This window comes from Silurus aristotelis, assembly GCF_946808225.1.
Source record: "Silurus aristotelis genome assembly, chromosome: 13".
NCBI lineage: Eukaryota > Metazoa > Chordata > Actinopteri > Siluriformes > Siluridae > Silurus > Silurus aristotelis.
Genome location: NC_139586.1, coordinates 1,790,025 through 1,812,041, shown reverse-complemented (window position 1 = coordinate 1,812,041; position 22,017 = coordinate 1,790,025). Strand labels below are relative to the sequence as shown.

Below are 22,017 nucleotides of genomic sequence, written 5' to 3'. Positions count from 1 at the left end.
TAAGATGCAGCGCTCTCACCGCTGCGACCCGGGTTCGATCCCCGGTCAGGGAACCATCCCCAGCCACTCTCAGTGCCGGTCCCAAGCCCGGATAAATTGGGGAGGGTTGCGTTAGGAAGGGCATCCAGCGTAAAACATGTGCCAAATCAAAACGTGCGGAGGATCCGCTGTGGCGACCCCTAACGGGAGAAGCCGGAAGAAAGTTTACTCTGTCGCCATGTCAATTTTTTTTGTTAAACCCCTGTGGCCCTCACAGTAAAACGTTTGGGGACCCCTAAATTTACGCTCTCAAAAGCAGTTTATAGGTACCAAGAAGAACAAAAAAAAGTTTTTTGACAGAAATGCCACAGTAGAACCATTAAAACTTTTTAAGGTTCTGGTTTTGGTTCAGATATAAGTTTATCGAAATTGGTTGACTAAATTAAACAGAATAATTTGGTACAAAATATCATTTTATTGACCATTAAGTTTCTTTAAAAAGGTTTTCTGTATGATAAATACATGGGTTTTGCTTCATGAATAAATCATTGGGATCATCAAAACAGTGGATTAAACCCAGTGGACTTATTTGTATTATAGAAACTCATTTTTCTGCTGATCCCAAAAAGTTTCCTTCATGCCATTACTCTGAAAACCCCCTTTTTTTGGTTCTTTCTGTTACCTTTATCTTAAAGACCGAATAGTACATAAAAAATGTATGCAAATTTATGCAAAAATGTATGCAAATAACTGATGATATTTGGTTTATCTAAATAAAAATGTTGTTTTTACACTTCTACAGCTATCCAAGCTGAAGCTCGCTGAAAGATACGCCGAGATTATAAAGCAAAATGATATAAACGGACAGACGCTGCTTCTTAGTGACCCAGCTGACCTGAGACGGCTCATGCAAATGACGCTCGGGGAATGGACGGCTTTCAGGATTCGCTTTCTTGGAGTCATTTCATGGGATCGGTTGAGTAAAACAAAGACGGCACCGGTGATCTCGAATCCGAATGCGATTTGCTGCGATCCCGTGCGCAGTAGGTGTCACGCAAACCAACATGAAAATTAGTGCAATGTCGGCCATTATCATGAAAAACAAGAAAAAAAAACAAGATTTCAGTGTGGTCATATTGCAAGAGACATTTGACTCGATTTGCTTTCATTATATGGACTATATGGATTATTTGGAGGCTCCCAATTGTATAAGATGTTTTTGCATTTTTTTATTCTCTCGAACTAAGAGATCTGAACCTGTTCCGGCAACTCCATGAAGATAGGCTTCACATTGGATGGAGTAGAAGATCTCCTGCTATAGAGCTCCAACCCTATTGGTCACCTTTGGGATAAATTGGAACGCTGACTGACCCCAAAGCCCTCCTCACCCACATTAGTACCTGGACTTTACACTCCAAAATCTAGCGGAATGGGGGTGACCATGGACATCAAATGGGGTCTGGAATATGATGTTCGTACGAATCTTATGGTCAGATGTAGCTTCAGAAAGACGTAGTAGACCAAGTCTGTCACTAAACCCCCTGCTTAACGTTCCTCAGCTGCCATGTGAAAATGATCACTCCTTTGGATTAGCTCTGTTTGTGTGATTTGTTAGTTCAGCTGAAACGCTCAGGAAACCCTGCCAAATAAGGAAGGAATTACAAATATAGAGGAAAACTGTCCTTGGTATTTTTACTCCCAGCTTTCCGCCATTAGAGCAAGCGAGGGGAGACTGAAGACGTAACAAGGAATCCATTCGACGTTAAAAACGGGTGGGAATTGGCCTTTTACTAAACAAAGGACAAGAACGATTGAATAATGAGCTTTGTTGTTTATTTCCGTTTATTTCCTTTTTCCTTTTTTTTGCAGAAAAATTTGACACTAAGATTCTAAACCCTTAGGATGGGGTGCCAATAGTTTTGGAGCGGAATGTTTAACCAATAGAACTCGTAATATGTAAATTATGTAAATGAGCTATTTCAAAGTGAATTACAAATATAAATATTCAATACAATTTCACATTTTTTATTTATATATCATTATTAATGTTCGATGACTTTTACATACACTATATCGGCAAAAATATTTGGACACCTGACCTTTTCAGTAATCTGTGGAATAACATTCCACATTTGCTAATATGTTATGTAACTTCCGTTCTTCTGGGAAGATGTTCCACTGGATTTTGTGGAGATTTGTGCTCATTTAGACACAAAGGTGTTAATAAAGTCAGGTACTGATGTTCTATAGGGTTGGAGCTCTATAGCAGGAGATCTTCCATTTCAACCCATGTAAATCATATCTTTATGTAGCTGGCTTTGTGCACTTTGGTCCTCTTGATGAAACACGTTTGGGTTCCCAAGGTCAGGTGAAATTTTTTTTTCGAAAGTTGTGGTAAAAGTTTAGCGAAAAACCACACGGATGAAAAAGGTCAGGTGTATCAATATTTACGCCCATGTAGAGTACAGCATATTGCACTTTAATTTGATTAGCGGTACCAGTGATGAGTGATGTGCCATGCTATCCAACGTAAAAGATGAATAGACAGACTTTGGAATGCCGTATTTGAGGGATCACTCGAAGCTGACTAGAGAATTACATTTACAATGCAAATGGAGCATCGTTGAACATCGTTCATTATGAAATTCAAATCACAGGAGAAAAATTTTTAATGTCCTTCTTCCTGAAAGTACTGACTCATTATCAACGAGTCTTTGATGCTACTCAGAAGAACGAGTCACCTCAAACAGCGATTCGTTCATTTTTTTTTACAGATTTGAGTTAATCTCTCAACTCTTTTGGTCCGAGTCGTTCGTTCTTTAATCACGTGACTCCCATAGACGCTATGCAGTGCATCACGAGTAGTTCGTCTCACGAGTCCTCTGGTCCGAGCAGTTCGTCCTTTGGTCAGTCGAGTCCCATAGACACTATGGAGGTGATTGGAGGAACGAAATTAACTAAATGACTCGAAAAAAGATTTGTTCATTTTGATGAACGAGATTCGAACGAACCAAGTTACTAAAATGATCCGATCTTCTTATCGCTACCTGAAAGGAATATTTATTTGGGGTATATCAAGATGATGACTTATTCATTAAAAAAAATAAAATAATCTACAAGCTCCAAAACCAAAATTAGAACGTTTTAAACTATAAAAGGTGCCAAATAGAGGCATTGAAACAGAATAGAGGTTGCAACCAATGTCTCAAAACTTGAACATTTTCTTATTCATTTGTCAATTTATGGTTTGCTTTAAGCAACAAATCAAATCTAAGTTACAAGGCTACACAATTCAATAGTACATATGGCCATGTTTGTCCGCCAATGAAACTGGGTCACGAGTGTTCGTGACGATGTTTATGAGGACCGGACTGCTGCTTGAATACCAGGGCAAATTCTCAAGTGAACAGAGCGACACTTCCAGTCCAATCTTGCAAAATTTTACCTCAGAATACAGACGGCGAACGGCCTGAAGCGTACAGCAAAAACTAACAGTTGTATATGTTGAAGAATATGAATGTGGAAAGTTTTACAGAACGTACGCCGAGCATAAACAGGAAGCCTTCGGCATTTGTTGCAGCTTGTTTAAATGGGAGTTTAAGTGGTGAAAACACATTGTCCCTGTGGGTGCAGCTGAAGTGTGGGAGCTTGTCACAGCCTTCGTGTGAAGTAAATAGTGATGGAACGAGTTAACAAATGCTTCAGCTGAGTAAAAAAACAACACACACCCCACACACACACACACAAAGTGCTAAAGATTGAAATCTAAAAAACGCCATATGGTATGAAATGCAGGAATACGTTGTCGTTTCATGACGATAATCCGCCTCGATCGCTTCATCATTATGAACTCGATTTCCTTCAAACAAACATTAAATGCACTTTAAATTCAAAGGAAAAAAACACTAAAGTATTTGGACAGCCATTTGTGCTTCTTCCAAATCGTTCCCACAAAATCGGAGGCACACATTTGTATTTAAATCTAGGAGCATGGACTTTTTACTTCAAATTTGCATAAATCCATGGAGATATTCTTTACATGGTTTGGAAAGGAAGATCTCCTGCTGAAGACCCTAACCCTACTGGGATGAATGTGAATGTTGATTGCACTCCAGGCCTCCTCACCTCACCTACATCAGTACCTGACTTTACTAACACCTTTGGGAACATCTTCCCAGAAGAGTGGAGATTACTGTAACAGCCAACTCAAAGTGGAATGGTTCACTTATTATCTCTAATCAATTAAAAGTCTTCAATTATGTTCAGGTATACACAACGACATGTCTGATTCTCTTTGTTGGTAATTTGAAAAAAACGTTAAGGATTGTTGTATTTTTATTGGCCAATGCCTTTAATAAAATGGTCAACATGGTTGTAAAAAAAATGTGAAACAGATGAAGCTCTTCTTAGCATATACAAAAAAATACTATGCTAATAGGATTGCTAATAGAATTAGCAAGGTGGACCCGTTGGCTTGTTATCGTCTCTTAACTTTGATGCTATTTCTACATTCCATTCTATTAGAACGCGCTAACGCGTGAGCGGCTAATCAGGAAGTGCCATCTTGTGGTCAGGCAACAATGTTTCTTAATTATTCTGCCATTGGTGCAATGAGAGTAAATCTGAATGGGGGCAACATTTTTAGAAAAACAATCAACGATTAAAAAATCGCCTAACAATAACCTGCTCTGTTTTAACCGATCGAATTAGCATTCCAAGTCATCATAAAACCCGACCGGCTTTCTTTCTGACTAACTAAGAGAATCGAACACCTTTCTTTATTATTACTATCTTCCTGGTAAACAGATAAACACCCAATAATAGATGGCAGCCAGCATTAGCGTCCACAGCAAGCAGTCAGGACAGGACACCGCTAGTAATCATAAGTCCCGTTAGCTGATATCAGCTCCTTCGCCTTTGTTTTTTGTTTTGTTTTTTTAATCGACGCTGCCCTCTTGATGCAGTGACATAATTGACTTCCAACTGAGCAGCTTTGAGGGGGGCATTTTCTGGCCAACTAAATGATTAAAGCTTGATTCGGTTCCAAAGGAGAGCAGCAGGCGAAGTTTGTGTGCACCATTATTTAATTTTTTTTTTTGCTGTGGATACCGTGCCTTCGGGTGAATTCGACACAGAATTTATTTTTTATCATAAGGTCAAAATATGCCTGGGGGAAATGAGAGTGCTGGGATTATATATCCCTATAAAAGCATGTAATTACATTTCTAGAGCACTGTCTCGGAACGTCTGCTTGGCGTAAAATGACAAAAAAAAATAAAAGGCTAAATGTGATGGTGGCGATTGAGAATTAAGTTTCCGGTCTGATTGGTTACGACCGCCAGCTCTGTATTCGTTGCCAGAACAAGCCTCGGACATCTTGGGTGGATTAAATGGAAGGTGCTTGCTTTAAAGAACATGACAAAGCGATTTGTGTATTCTTGGTTGCTTCAGCTCTCAGTGTTCCCCTCCACCCTTTGTATAGTGCAGGTAAGGAGGTTGGAAATAGAGGTTTTAGCAACTGTTGCAGATGGAAGGAAGATAGAAAAGGATAGTTAGGAATTCTATTGCTTGGTATGTTCATGGTTTAATACTACATTTTGTGGAATGTCAGTCTACCTGATTATCGCTTCATAATACCCGGTGAGAAAGCGAGCCACTTCTCTTTCAAGGACCCTTTCTGGAGAGCAAAAAGTCTCCCACTGAGCTAAACAGGGTCCATGGGGCGCTTTGTAATTGGCTGTTCTGAGTGACACGGGTGTCTTAATGAATGCTGATGACAGTGCGCTAGACAGTAATGGAGCTTCGTGGGCAAACTCCTAATTGACCGTTTCAATCTTGTGTGCTCGCGCCAACAGGATCGCCAGAGTGTGTGAGATGAGCACGGCCCGGGTAGTCATTATAAGCGTCGATGATCCCCCGTTAGCACCGAGAAGCCAGCCAGCTTCTAACAGTGCCCATTACAGCCATCGAGACGGAAAGCATGCTCTTGGCAAAAGCTTGTTATGGCAGCCATACTACTGCCCCTTTTTTCCCTAATGAATGCTCAGACAAAAAATCAAAACAAGCCATTAAACGCGGGTGAAAACATGGCATTGTGGACGACACCACATGCCCGTGTCCACAGTACACGTGTAATGTACATATTCATCCACCTGTACATTGATTTTTTCTTTTCTCTCGTTATTATGTACATTTTTGTCAACATGTGCTACTGAGTCAGCTCACCTGTTTTTTTCTTTGTTTTTTCCTTCGTGAAAATCACCATTACAATGCGGCGGATACAGTAGAAAACGAAATGATTTAAAATTCAAACATCGACCATGAATTTTATCCACAGCGTAGATGGTGAATATCCACCTGGTGCAAAGTGGCAACAAATCAATTTTCTGATCTTTTTGTCTGTTTGTCTGTTGATTTGTCTCAAGTTGATTTGTCTGTTGTCTGTCTGTTTACTTGCATGTCTGCTTGTTTGCCTGTGTCTGTCTGTCTGTCTGTCTATCTATCTATCTATCTATCTATCTATCTATCTATCTATCTATCTATCTATCTATCTATCTATCTATCTATCTATCTATCTATCTATCTATCTATCTATCTATCTCTGTTGCTTTGTCTGGGGAGGTGGTAGCTCAATAGAGTAGGTGGAAGCTCAGTGGTTAAGGGACTGGGTTACTCATCAGAAGGTCAGGGGTTCAAGCTCTGGTATCACCAAGCTGCTGCTCTTGGGGCTCTTAATAAAGGCCCTTAACCCTTTGTGCTCCAGGGGCACTGTATCATGTCTGACCCCAGCTTAATAACATCGCTGCGATATGGGAAGAAAGAATCTCACTATGTTGTAATTTATATTTGAGGATCACTTTTCTATCTTTTCTGTCTGAAAACATAAAACCTTAAAGGGTGAAGGTCTCTGTGAACTGCAGTTCATCAGGTGGGTTCTGTTTTCATCTATCTCATTTTATTCTCGCCGGAGGACTACTGCTGCCGCTCACATGTTAAAACAAATAGACAAACTGCATGTTCTATTTTAAGCCTAAATATGCTGCAACTGGTTAAAAAAACCTGCAAAAGGTAAGAATTTGTATAATGAAGAGAGCTGCAGGTTTTTATCTTTACACAGAAGGAAGCATACAGTAGGGGTCTCATCAATGTGAGTGAGTGAAGGAGGCAGAGAAGAAGCTGACCTGTCAATTTAGATCAATGTGAATGTGTAAGATGGAGAGATAGGGATGAGTGAAAGCCCTGGAGGGATACCAGTGCAACGGGACGCATTCTGCCGATAGTGGGGATGATCTGTGGGTAGGTCTGCCAGGCTTCCACACAAACCATGCACACAATATTCTTTCCCACACCCATTTCTACAACTCCCTTGAGCGAGTCATCCATCCGTAATGGCGCGCAGTGAGAAAGAGAATCAGAGGGACTGGATTTTACAGCTGTTGCATGTTTGGTCTACAGAAAACACGGTTTCCCACCGGGGCCTAAGAGCTCACTTCAAACGTTATTGAATCCGTGAGATGCTTCCACCGCCAACACAGAGCGCATACGTGGGCTGTGTCGAGGTTTGAATAATAATAATAATAATACAAAAAAATTTAGAAAATAGAATATTTTGTGTTTTAGCCAGAGCCAGACAATAATAGAGAAGAATAAAGTTGGAATATGTTTTGCTTGAAAATGCTTATGAAACACTTTTCATGTTTTAAGATGCACCTATGGAGCAATACAGGTGTTTAAGACCTCTTTAGAAGGTTCAGGATCGTGTGCCTCATGCACAGAGGTGCAAAAAGTTCCTGAAAATTATACTTGATTAAAAGTAGAGATACGTCTATTGAAGCATGAAAGGAGTTGAGTTGAGAGTAAAAGTTGCTTATATCTTTGATACTCAGTAAAACTACAGACTGATTAAAAACTGACTTTCTGCCTTTATATTTCAAACCACAACCACTTTGTGCACTAAATGTGTGGTTTTTCGCCTCCATATTCCAAACCCTAACCATCTCATGCACTAAATATGGCATTTTGCCTTTATATTTAAAACCACAAACATCTTGTGCACCAAAATGTGGATTTTTGAGTCCATATTTCAAACCCCAGCCATCGCATGCACCAAATGTGGATTTTTGAGTCCATATTTCAAACCCCAACCATCTCATGCACTAAATGTGGATTTTTGAGTCCATATTCCAAACCACAACCATCTCATGCACTTAATGTAGCTTTTGCCTTTATATTTAAAACCACAAACATCTCATGCACTTAATGTGGATTTTTGAGTCATTATTCCAAACCACAACCATCTCATGCATTTAATGTGGATTTTTGAGTCCGTATTTCAAACCACAATCATCTCATTAACTATGGTGGCAAAAGGTTTATGATCTCTGTAGAGACAAACAGGAACCGAAGACACACCCATTATCCCATAAGCCACCTGTGCTGATCAAGGTGTGGCCTGCTAATTTAAAAACCTTGGCAGTCTGTTCTTTACAGCTGTTTGTAATTAGCCATTAAGCCCCCCCCTCTGAGAGTTCATTGTGTTTGGCACATTCTAGTCACGTTACACTTCTGATCTTACAGATGGGAAAGGTATGTGGTTTTTTTTCTTTTCTTTTGTAAATGTCCATGATTGAAGGCAGAGACCCCAATCATCATCTCACTATCCTCTGTGGGTCCTTGTTTTCAAACCAGGCATTGATGCAAATACTCTGAAAACCTCATTTCTGTTTTCCCAATGCCTCAGTTTTACTTGTTTAAAAGGAATTGCAATGTATCATATCATTGAAAACTTGAAGTGGAAAATTTAAATGATTATCTCCTATCCAAAGACACAAACAACTCTGTGCCTTCAGCTTTGTGTTTGGAAATGAACCACATATGGCAGGAAAGTTCAGGTGTTCCAACACTCTTGTCCATGACTTGGGTTACATCGATCTTCTACATCGGCTTCTCATTATCTGCCCACTGAGATAAGCTGTTTGTCCCATCTAATGCACGTTTCAATTTCTAGCTATATACTCTATAACTGAAAGTGTGTTTGTGCAGTCAGCATTCCCATTCAGCTCGAGGTGTTCAATAGTGTTAGGGCTGAAACTCTATTTGTAGACCATTAAAGATCTTCCACTCCAAACCTTGTAAATCATATAATTCTGTATATGTTTGTGTACCAAGGCCTTGTGGTGTCAGTTCGAATAAAGGAAAAATTTGAATGCAAGTTCATCCATTGATCTACTATTCAAATGTATACCTCCGATTTTGTGGTAACAATTTTTAGAGAAGCCACACATTGCTGGAAATGAGTGTCAGGTCCCAATATATTCATCCATATCCTTTTTATCATCTACTCACTGAAATGATAGGATCTGTTGTTTGTCTCGTCTAGAACATTTCTAGTTCTCAAAGTGTGTGTGGGTGGATTCAAATCCAAACCCAGCACTTATTGCACATGTGGACCTGCATTGTTTTTGTGTAATTTGAATTGGTAAAAAAAAAAAAAAAAAACGTTCTTGTCCTTGCACGTTGTTCTGCACTGAGTCACATTGGATATGTTATGAACATTATCTTCCAAACATATTGGCTCCTGATATCGAGCTATTTCCGTGAAGTTGAAACGAACCAAGCAAATGCGCCGGTTTTCACTGCATGTTTCACGTTCCTATAAAAAGATCTCGAATCTCTCGCCATTGGCGCCTGCCGCTGTTTTTATTACAGCTCTGTGATAAGATGAGGCAACGGGCATCAAATTCTAACCCCAGAACAGACAAACTGGTATACACTTGTCTTTTTTTTAAATGTCTGATGCTTTTCAGGCCTGGGCATCTACTCCAGCCAAGTGGAAATTTCCAGCTGAGGGCAGTAGGGTGGATGTTTACCAGGGCTGGAGGAAAGAACAGGCAGGATTGGCAATATGCCATTGTGCCAACAAGCATTGTCAAGACGGGTACAAGCCATAAGCATTAGCACATTATCTTCTGGCTCGTTGAGGGCTAAATTAGAAGTGCAGACACATGGACTCCAGTGTTCATCCTTCACAACCTGTAAGAGAAATCTTTTCGATTGAAACTTCTCATCCAGATCAGTTGGCGTGCTCATCTCGTGGCGCTTGTGTAACGCTGTTTTTGGGCTGCATTTCAGTTGGTTCTTTTAGGGACCAGGCAGCTGATTCCAAAAACTGTACAAATCTGGTACTGGTGCCTAAGAAAACGAGCGAGTATATGACTAGCAATTGCCCTCTATGTTGGTCTAAAATGTCACTGAACTGGATGAATATATCCAGGACCTTGATTGCCGGAGTTGTAAAGAAAAGCTAGTAGATCTGCCTTATTCTTTCCCTTTACAAAGCTATGTTGAAGGTTCTCAGGCAATGTACGAGTCATTTAGATATACCCCGATCCCTGGGGTATTTTAGATATAGGAAGCTTGGTATAGTGGTATATCTATAGTTTGGTATAGGGGTATATCTATAGCTTGTTCATGCTGCTATATAATGTCAAGTATCTTCGCAGGGGTCGATTCATTTTGTGACTTGCAATAGGCCCGAGGAAATAGGGTTATTTCATGTCAAGTATTCATTGGGGGATTTTTCATTTCTGGGAACCTATTTACACTGTATGGGCTACAATAAGATTGGTTTGCTCTTTGAACATTTTTTTTCCCCCCACATTTCCTGTTCCAACTCTTCTGCAATAGCGGTCCACTAGATTTTTGGAATGTGCAGGTCGAGGTTCATTCAGCCAGAGGGGGTAAGAAGGCCTGGGGTGCAGTCGGCATTGCAATCCGTGGTTCCCACAAATGGTCGAGAGATTTCAGAGCTCTGTAGCAGGCCACTGAAGTATGATCTTTCAGTACAACTCATGTAAAGTAGATCTTCAATGGAAAATGAAATTCTATTCAAAAAATCGTCACATATACCACAGGTGTGGTCTCAAGTTCGAGTCTAACCCATGGCTTGAATTTGTCGCAAGATCTCCTGAAGAGGGGGTTAAAAGCGGCATATCCATTGGGGGGGTGTCTAAAATCACCTTTACCCACCCTGTACATGACCTCGGCTCAAGAAGCTTTTCCGAGGAGCCGATCGACTGAAATGGTCTGGACCTTATAAACTTGTGTTGTTTAATTGAAAAAATTGATTTCTTTATTTATTATGTCAGTCGAAGAGTAATCAAGCGATTGCCTTTATTATGGGCTCACGTATGGATCCAGAGAGGTCTGTCTCCTCCCCTATTAAAACACAATCGATCTTGTGTTGGGCTTTTACAGTTAGCCATTGTGTGTGTGTGTGTGTACAGTTACACTACTCTCCATTACAGCAATGCACAAGAGTTGACAAGCTTGCAGAAATCTATGGTGAGAAGAGGGAAAAAAAAAAGCTTGTCTGATTTTGTTTTTCGTTAATGTGTGTAGGTGGAAAAGAGACAAAAGGCTTTATATAACGCAACGTGCAGAGGCAACAGCACAACTAGGGAGGGGTGTGATCCACTTAGAAATGAGCAGTTTGGATTTCGTGCATCGTTCTGTTACACAACTGTAAATACAGTAAGAAGGTCTTGGATCCGCACGCCAACAACGGATTGATTGATTTTTGGGAGCAAATCCTAAATGAGCAATTCAGGATTATAATCCATGTAATGCTCTCTTCTTGATCACTGGGGTGAGAGTTGATTGAAATGTGTCAATATTCCATCTGTAGCTGCACTATATTCTGTAGAGACAAGTTTGTGGGCACCTGAGCAGAAGATTGGTATTGCTTTTGGAACGTTTCATTCCACATATAGTCTCTGTTATAATGTGCTTCTGGGAAGATGTGGAACATCTCCAACTGACTGTATAAGACCTTAGAAAGGGCGTTACTCTCAATCATACACTACGGTGTTTAAAATATTCTTCATGTTTGGAACAACTCATTATTAAAATTTTGGTGGGTACATGAAGTTTGGTTCCTATCTTCGTTTCTTCCCTGGACCATCAGAAAGCAATTTTTTTTCCCTTGCCAAAGTTGCTCCTCAGGGGGTGGATTTTGTTCTACAATTCTATAAAGTTCAATTTCATTGTCTACTTCTGGAGATTTGTGCTCCTCCAGCCGCAGTCAGGTACTGATGTAGGAGGACATGATGTGGGGAGGCCTGGGGTGATTTTCGGCTTTCACGTTCATCCCAAAGTTGTTCAGTAGGGTTTAGAGCTCTATAGAAGGACCGGTTTCACCCTGACCCATGGAAAACGTATCTTCATGGAGCAGGACGGGCTTCGAGCACAGCGGCGTGGTCATGCTGTGGAACGGTTTCGAGCGAAGGGAACGTTTGGGGGAGAACCTCGTATTGTGATACTTTTGTCTGTTAGCGTATAACCCCGGGTTACAATTAGGGTTGCAGAGGGGTGGAAAATGTCTAGAAACTTTCCATTGGATCTTCCACTGGGGAATTTTGAAAATGTTCCAAGTTGGAAACGTACCACAAATTTATGGGAATTCTATAAAAAAAAATTGGGAAACTTGATACGAACTGCTTTGTATACAGTGGGCGAAATTATGATTCGATCCACTGCTGATTTTGTAAACGTACCCCTTTACGGTGATGTGAACAGTCTAGGATTTTCATGGTAGGTTGATTTTAACCAAAAGAGAGAATATCCAAAAAAATATTGTATATAAAAAATGATATAGTTTGTATTTGGGAGAAATAAGTGTTGGAGCCCCTACTAACCAGCAAAATCTTTTTAATTTTTTTTTTTACATGCAGAATGTGAGATGTGTTATGGAGGAATGCAAAGTGCATGTAGTGGGCGTGGCTTCTAATTGATTGAATGTGCAGGTAGAAATTGACTGAAATTGCATTAAATCTGGTTGTTTTATCCAAAATTATCCTGCAAGTTTTTTTTTTTTTCTTCTTTTCTTTTTTCCCCAACTAAATGTTAGTTGCCAGTTATAGGCAACTCTGCACTTTTGTCAATTCCCAGGTTTATTTATTCCTATATATATTCTCATTTATTCCCAAGTTTCCAGTCTTGAATATTGGAGAAGTTTAATTGTAGGTTTCACATTTACATAATACGAAGGATTGATACGAATCCATAAAAAAATGACTATAAAAAATCCGGCAAACGATCTACAAAACGTTCAGGAGCAAATTGTACCTGCAGCATAAGGATCACGAATCAGCAGATCCAATAGTATTAATCAAGCAAAAAGATCAATTAAAGCTAAGACTTTTTTTTTTTTTTTTATATATATATATCCTGAATTCTTTCCATTTATTGAAATAAAACCTTGTCATGATATTGGGTTTAATGTAATGTCTTTAAAGACTATAAAGCTGAAATAGAACTTGATTGGTCCGAGCCCTGACCTTCCAACCCTTACCGAGATGAACTTGAATGCCAATTGTACCCCCACACCTCCTCGCCTGGCATCAGTGTCTGTCCGGACTGATCTTAATAATGCTCTACTGTCAGAAACCGTTGCAGCCATGTTCCAAATCTATATGAAAAGTCCTCCAGGAGCAATTGAGGACCAAATTGAGAGTTAAAAAAAAATAATAATTTCCCCTTGTGAATAAAACGATCTTGATTATGTAGACTACAGTGATTGAATTAGTTGAAGTTTTAGGCAAGGGAAATCATTTGCCTGGTGGTTCTGGCTCCTTCTTAGAGACATTACAATAAAGCTGATGAAGATCATCAAAGGGAATTTCACTTTCTCAATTCTTTCACTTCCTTTGTCATCTCAGAACCTTTCAATTCCATCCCAGAACCAAAGTTTTATCATGGTCTTCATCAGGCTTGAGCCCTTTACTGATTTGGAATAAAAAAATGTAAAAAGTAACTTCTTTAACTTCAACGGTGAGAGGCTGACGACTTTTTTCATTAGATGCTTCCAAAACCTAATATTAGACCCTCCGTAGAGGAACGTTAGATGTCCTTTCCTTAGCATATGCAGAGTAGACGCAGATTAATGACTAATAGGGATCTTTAGACAAGCTAAAAAACAATTACCTCCCCCCTTTCACCTTCAGAAAAGAACCAATTACAGTGCACCGAAGCACTTTCCCATGGCTGGATAAAGATGGGTTGGGGGGGTGGGTGGGAGGGACACACACACACACACACACGTTGAATTGAAACACGAGTAATGCTCACTTAATCTTCTCTCCTTTTGATGTCGGACTCGCTCCGCCAAGCCTGGGCTGACGACGCTGTGGATCGTGTGCCGAGTTAAAAGCTAAAGGATGATAAATAACAGGAAATTAACTGCGGCTTCCTTTAGTCTTACTGGAGGAACTGCACGCTGCCTTGGAAACCGCAGCTCGAAACGACAGCACGAGAGCCTAAAAATAACTGTGTCGAATGACTTTTTGCCAATAAATGCATGTGTTTAGTTGTTTAGCGAAGTTCTGAACCGGTTGTTCATAGCAGATGTTTGGATCTTGGATCAATAGACAAACATTTGAACTTTCCAACCTACATTTGCAGTCCTAAAACCTCACACTTCTGGGATGTTCCACTAGATGTTGGACGTTTTTTTTGCGGTCAGCGTTCACATTTCGTTGAGCGCGCTATAGCAGGCCACTGGAGATCTTCAGATACGAACAGATTCGGATCTCCTAGTTCAAATGAATTGAACGGCTCATGCCACCACAACCGAAGACGTCCTGTACAATCGTGTGCCTCCAACAAACCACAAACGACTGGCATCTGAATAATTGTCCATACGGTGTACCATTTTAGTTTTGAATCCTCAGTATGTCATTTGTTACTCATACAATTTTTGATGCTAAAAACTATAGAAAGTAGCCAGAAAATTAAAAGATATAAAAACGTGCCTCATGCTGATATATACATCACATGTAAAGATTTCTATATACGCATTTGGTAAGAATTATAACTGTCTTAAGCCTCATTTATATTTTTTTAATAATTTCTTTAATATTGTTTGAAATTTGCTGTAGTTTGTTTGTTGCCCCGATGCAGCATTTCCTAATACAAACTGTTGCTGACCTCTGACTTTTACCTACATTTATAGTGCAATAGATTTTTTTAATTTTTTTTGTATTATTTTTATTTTTTTAAAACTCCACTGTTTTAATTGACGATCATACGAGTTACGTTTTACGCACCAGATGATGTCATTAAGGCTCAATGCGCTGTTACCTGCATCTGCTTCCTACGAGGGGCTCATTCGCACCTTTGGCCTCGTGTATTTAAAAAAAAAAAAAAAAAAAAAAGAAAGAAAAGGTAATTTTTGAAGCGGGATGAAAAAAATCGCCTTTTTTTTTCTTTTTCGGAAACAGAGATGTGCAGCTAATCGGTCCGCTTGAAATATTAGCGTTTTCTCCTTAATCAAAATCGGTCAACTTGATCTGTCCATTCCATACTAACGTTTTTTCCTGTGTGACATTATGCTGTCATTCGTCAATTGAAGATCCCTTGTTGCGAGGTCTTTTTGGTCGACTTGTTTCAGCTTTGTTTTATTCCGTTGTGTTGATCAAATCGACTGTTTTTGGCCTTTCACTAACTTTGTTTTAAGGTGTTTCGGAGTCTACGTTCAAGAAGAGTCCAATTCTCGAGTACTGCTCAACCGCTCCAAGACTTTTGTTCGACTTTTAACTGATAATTGAGGAAGTTTTGCAGTATGGTATCTCTACTTTGACTCGTTCTTTCACACCTCTGTGCCAAATGTTTTGTGTATTTCCTCGATGCTTCGCTACTTAGCCGGACCGCTCTTGCAAGCACTGATTGGATGCTTCGTACGTATAAAAAAAAAAAACATTCGCTAAGTGAATGAATTGAACCTAAATGAACACAAAAGCACAATCTGTTTCGAATGTTCGATATGCTTTCCGGGTTTTAACTGATCGATACGTCTCAGTTGATTAAGCTAACGTTAGCTCGTGTATCGACTCGTCGTTAATGCTTGCTAATGCGGGTCACCTCGCTGACCGTTCGTCTTGTTTTGTCCTACACAGACAGAAAAAAAGGGGTATTTATTTGATTATTTCCGTTCAAAGGAGCCGTTGAGTTGCAGGGAACGGCTCCACGAAGATATGCTTTACGTGGGTTGGAGTCGGAGATCCGATTAACGCTTAACGCTTCACCCCAGGCCTCCTCACCTACATCAGTACCTGACACTACTAAAATCCTCTTGGGTGAATGAGCACAAATTCTCACAAAATCTGGTGGAACATCTTCCCAGAAGAGTGAAGGTCACTATAGCAGCGAATATGAACTAAATGTGGAATGGGATGTTCAAAAATCGTATACCAGCCGTGGTGTCTGAAAGCCCCTGGTCCATGTAGCTTATATTGCAATAATGAAGCCCTGCGTGAAATTCTAAACTGTTCTACAGGTAGTTTTAGGATGGAGATGTGTTCTGATGATTTCATCGCAAGTCCAGACATGGACATAGTTTACAAAAGTACACAATTTAGCCAAACGGAGCAATTTACAGTCCTGTAATGCTGTAATGTAGGAACTCTACTGTGTGATGATATAATGCATGTATGCAAATTTATTTAAAACGGCGACGCCCAACCAAAATTGTATGTCGAACCGTCGTAGCTTTGGGACGACCTAAATTACGTGACCTAAACCACCTTGGGTTCTTGTTTTGCTTTGTTTGTTAATGAATTTGCAAATATGACGTGTTTTTATTTAAATTTTTTCTTTTTTTATATACATCTGTTTTAATATTAATGTTAAAATTCTTTCCAGTGTGTGCCATTTTAATGTATGTACACATAATGAAACCTGGGACCATTGTGTGCCATTGTGGAGCTACAGTACAGTAGATCTTCTCATGGTAATAACTCACTGCTAAAAATGGCCCCCTTGGGCATTTGGACACTTTTTTTTTTTTACTTTTCTGAACGGTTCTGAAAAACCTGAAGCGCAGAAGATAATTGGTCCACATCCACAATTTCGCTTATCTCTTACAGCAGAGTCCAAATGATCATGAATGATGCAAACTGCTCCCATACTTTTTACTCCATTACAGTCAGACAAAAGTAATGACTGTGTTGGAACTCTAGGAAGCCGTTTCAAACTCGAGCCCTCCTTCATTAGTGTACGTTAGGAACGGTCTTGAATTACCGTACGAGCAAATAAATCCGCGTACGTAGACCTCGTTTGGCGTCATTGCTGTAGCGTATCGTTTTTGAGGCACATCCTGAAAGGTCATGTACGGTCTCTATCGTGTCCTCTCTCTTTTTCGATCTGCCCTAGTTTTCTTTTCTTGATTGACTTTGCCTCACTGTCTCTGTCCATTGGTTCTTCATTTTCTTGTTTTTTTTTTTCCTCCTTATACCGTTTTATCTTTCCCTCCCACCGCACGTCTCCCCCATGTCTCTGATGACTTATCGATTCCCTTTTTGTGGTTTTGTGTGCATTCTTTTCAAGTCCCCGGTGCGCCTGTCAATCATGGCTACGGTGGGATTGTCGCCGAGGCCCCAGGACCGCCAAGCGAATTGAAAGCGAGACTGGGAAGACAGATGGTCCCGCAAGCAACTTCGCGCCGAACTCGGTAGGCAGTCTTTTTCTGAACCTTATCTATCGCTCGCAAAGTCGTCTTTTTTTTTTCCGCGTGTCAGCAGCTGCGTTTAAACGCCGGGGACCAGCTGACAAAACTTCTGTTACCGCCATTAAGCGCAAGAGGCGTTCGCCGTGCGCTCCTAATCCGGTTAATGGGAAGTGATGGAGTGCCATTTCCTATTTGTACGGAGAAAAGCTTTAGTGTGTTATGCAAATTGCGCTCGGCACCTTACCAAACCTTAAACCATTGAAGGAACTGTTTGTTTATTTATTTATTGGTTGGGTGTTAATTTTATTAAGTAAATGTAGGATCTGAATGAATCACTTTTGTATAAGTAAATGATCTCGATCCAATTTCTAAAATTTATCAAGAAATTGCAAGATATCAGACATTAAGCTCAGAGAATGGATTTGTTAGAAATTCATGTTTAATGGGATTTTTATTGAAAGCTAACGTTTTTGGGTGATTGCTGAAGACTGGTGGTCAGTAATGAAGCGAATGTATTTAATTTTCTTTTTCTTTTTCTAGAAACTTTACCGTATACAGCAGGGGTCTCCAATCTTTTCCAGAAAGGGCCAGTGTGGGTGCAGGTTTTTATTCCAGCCAAGCAAGTCCACACCAAATTCTACCTGTTCAAACCTAATGATCTTCATTTTCAATGACTATCAGGTGTGACCATTGATTGGTTGTAATGAAAACCTGCACCCACACTGGCCCTTTCTGGAAAAGATTGGAGACCCCTGGTATACAGCATGTGTATACAGTATACAAAGTAAAAGAGTTGAGTAAGGCTAACTTCAGTGCAAACAGTTATAGGCACGCTTTATCTTAGACTTTTGAAATGTTAGCATCTGGTCGACGATATCGTTCCCAGATGTTCGTACACTCAAAATGATCAACGCGATTTTTATACGCTGAGAAGTTCAATTCTTGAATGTTTCCTCCCCTAGTGGTAGCTGGTGGTCAGTTAGACTGGTCATTTCTTTCAAGAAACTGTACAAGCATTAAATGAAATTCCTTTTTAGACGCACGCCAACTGTGAATTGTTAAAGGTCTGAGAAAGTATGCTGCGAAGGTACTTTTCCTATGGAGATAAATGAACTGAACTGCAAAAAGACGGAGGTGGCACCCAATCACCAAAAAACCCCATGTCCGCACTAATACGTTTCGTTTTCTCTTTGTTTTGGGCTTTTGTCCACATTTAGATGGCGTTTTGAAAACAAACTTCATGCCAAAATATTTTTTCTGGCACCTGGAGTTCATGGTGGCCATGTTCTGTAGGAGGCTCTGAGGTCTGCATACAGTAGGATCTGAAATTTGAGGTCGTGTTTGCAGTTCCAGGAGCAGTCTGGAGATTCCTCGCTAGTTCTTGTGGTTGTGACCGAACCACCTCTGAAGTGTTCGTACCGAGAGCGTGAGTTTTCACCAGACTTGTTTGATCCAACCTGCACCCAATTACTTTGTTCGTAAATTCATTGTACGTGTGCGATGCAAGTTTCTGGCGCCACGTTCTCCCGGTCTCGGTTTTCCGGTGAGCAGTTGGTGTTTGGTTACACACTTACTTACTGGAATATTTGGCATGGTGGCGTTTCTAAAAATGAGGCATTGAGGACTGCCAAGCAAAAGATTACCTGCCAGATGGATTCTGGGTAATTTGGATTAGATGCAGTGGGAGCAGGACTAGATGAACCTGTTGATGTCCGTAAGCATGCTTAGCCACCAGTACTAATTATAGGAGATGGTGGGTTTTGTAATGAGTTTGCATGTTCTTTCCCTTTGGGCGATTGTAAATAGAATTTGTCAATATCTCAGAAAATCACACCCCCAAGCCATACCCGTGAGAGAATGCATTATTTGTGGAGGACCCAAATAAGAGAGTAATTTTGTTTAGCTGGTTTTGGTCCCCGGTTTGCACAGGAGTCTTGATAGATTTGAGTTTGATTGTTGGTTGGTCTAGAATGATGGTTTGCACCCTTCCAGGCAGTGGTGCCTATAATGCCTATGTTAGTCTAACAGGGACAGTAGCGGTGTCGATTCCCAGGAAAAGAAGGCAACTCCAAGTTACTGAGACATGTGAACAGCTCTATAGGTGTCAGAGGTATGTCTTGAAGGCTATCTATGAAAAATAACTTGTATAAAAAATTATTAAAAAAAAGATTCCCAAGCCAAATTTCCCTCTGTTTTTTTATTCGAACGAGTTGAGGCCATATTTTCTACAGAGACGCTGTCCAAGGTAGCGTTTCAATTAATTTAGCAATTGGCAGGAAAATGGGGAAAAACTGCTTCATATATAAATATTACGGATGTACATCTCCGAAACCCCCAATGAGCAGATGCATAAGATTTCTTCAGACAGACGGCAAATAATCAATTTACTTAAGTGCCTTCTGACTTTTAAAGCGTGACCCTTTGGGACCCTGTCTTTGTTGTGAAAAAGAAAAAAAGCAGCTCTACCTCAAACCGCCATGTTAATCCGTGTTCTATTCGACTCTCAGGACACGCCTCGGTCTCCATAGTGTTGCGATATTCACGTAGTAGCAGCGGTGCTGAGGAAACACGCTTGAGAAACAGCTTGCCGAGGAGAAATCAATCTGCATATCAAATATTGATCACAAATTATTACTTTCTGGATAACAAAAGTACAGCACATCTAAGCATTTATATATAAATCATTTTTTTCTGATCCAAATATGTTCAACGAAACTTTGCAATACATATATATTTTTTTCCTCAAAGCAGTTCAACACGTTTTTATCTTCACAATTTTTCACTCGATCTGCCGTTCTATGAATCTGCCAGCCGAGTTATACGTTACCACCAGAGAATGCACGAGGAAGAAAAAAGGAAAGCGTAGCCTGCAAAATGTTCACGCTTGTGCACAGAAGTGTCCACCGCTGCTTAGAAAAATGAAGCGAGGCCCATGCATTTTTCATAGAGGCTTATCTGCGTTTCGGAGAAACTAATGTCGGATTGTTTTTTTTGTTTTTTTCCTCCCATATTTGTGCCTTTTGATTTAAAAACTTGCAATCGCTTTCATCGAATAGGTGGGTTTTTTTCTTTTCTTTTTTTTTTTTTTTAAACGTTCTGTTTGGTCCAAATATAAAATTTGCACTAGATGTTGTCCAGATACTGAGATTGTAACGCTGAAATTAATGAACCTGATTTCCCGTAATTGCTAACGTTTTAGCTTTGTTTGAATTGTCGACTCGTATGAAGACCACTGTAACTTCATATTTAAAGGTGCTTGTTACTTGTCACATGTACATTACAGCACAGTGAAACACTTCTTTGCATATCCCAGCGATGTTGGGAAGCTGGGATTCGAGCGCAGGGTCGGCCATAATACAGCTGGAAAACAAGGGCCTTGCTTAAGGGCCCAAAAGTGGCAGCTTGGTGATACCGGGATTCGATCACTAACTCTAAACCATTTACGTTTGCGCCATTCGGCAGACGCTCTTATACACAGGGCGACTGACGATCATCTCATGCATACAGCTGACCAGTTAAGGTTCAAGGGTCTTTATCAAAGCCTCGGAAGTGGCAGCTTATTGGCGATGGTGGGATTTGAACTCTCTTCCCCCAAAGTTTACATTTACAGCATTTTTTTTCCAGACACTTGTGTCTCAAATAACTTTCCTTTGTCAAGTTATCAGTTTTTTATATATATATGTTTGATCTCAAAATGTCAGTCTTTAATGTTGGCTGGTCATCTTTGACATGAATCAGAAATGGGGGTTCACCCAGCAGAATATTTTACCCCATCCAACGGAGGGAGAACTTTTGAAATTAGTTCAATTTTTGTGACCTTGTATTTTTACTGTCTTGGTACGGATTGTGCAACATTGCAAACCGGATGTTAATGATCATATTTGCATCTTCGTGAAGAGTTGGTTTTGGCTCAATAGAGAAAAAATGATATATAATATCTCCTGGTTGTAATACTATCAGTTAATCTGCTGAAATGGTTCCATAAGCTCTTGTATGGCAAATTTTGAACAATTTAGAAAATGCCAGCAGCCATAGTTTAAGGTGAATAACAAGTTTCTGACATTTTTCCTCATGCACTTACAGAGCTATTTTAGACCCATTTCACTAATGATGCCGGATGGGGCATCGGGCACGGACTTGGAGCAATAGCTTCCATGGCTAATTTAAATGTTAGGCTATTAGACGCATTAAGACACATGGTCGTGTGCGGGAATCTAACCGCCCGCTGCTGTGTAACGAAGCGCTGCATCACAGACAGGAGTCTTGTACAGCACGAACGAATGCCATAAAGCAAGAAACCCAATGAAAACAATTTTTCCTTTCACTGTAGGAATTCAATACATATTACTGGAAAAAATATATAGAAAAGCGTTTCAGTCTTGGACACTGCATCCAATAGAGTAAAATCCAGAATGCACCTTTTGTCTCTAGATTCGTCCCGGTCTTATTTTTTCCTTGTAATTTTTTCTCCTTTGAGTTGATGCACACTTTTAACAAACCACTACAAATAACCAGGAGCAAACATTTTGAAATGG

At 40.1% G+C, this 22,017-nt stretch overlaps 2 protein-coding genes across 11 annotated transcripts in view; both read left to right on the top strand.

The window, feature by feature from the left end:
- The window catches only part of nkpd1 (NTPase, KAP family P-loop domain containing 1), a 225,862-nt gene extending 223,869 nt beyond the window's left edge, over nt 1-1,993 (top strand). For all 7 annotated transcript variants that reach the window (XM_083557771.1, XM_083557773.1, XM_083557772.1 and 4 more), the window contains one exon: nt 782-1,993. In XM_083557771.1, coding sequence (XP_083413897.1) covers nt 782-1,054 — 273 coding nt within the window. In that variant the 3' untranslated portion in view covers nt 1,055-1,993. The remainder of the gene's footprint in view (nt 1-781) is intronic.
- A 6,506-nt stretch (nt 1,994-8,499) lies between these two features.
- cntnap5l (contactin associated protein family member 5 like) overlaps nt 8,500-22,017 on the top strand; it is a 131,174-nt gene continuing 117,656 nt past the window's right edge. For 2 of the 4 annotated variants that reach the window (XM_083557754.1, XM_083557753.1), the window contains exon 1: nt 17,358-17,485. In XM_083557754.1, the coding sequence (XP_083413880.1) occupies nt 17,454-17,485 (32 nt within the window). In that variant the 5' untranslated portion in view covers nt 17,358-17,453. Of the gene's footprint in view, nt 8,566-17,351; nt 17,486-22,017 lie in introns of those variants that run through there. The other 2 variants (XM_083557756.1, XM_083557755.1) reach the window with 2 other exon arrangements.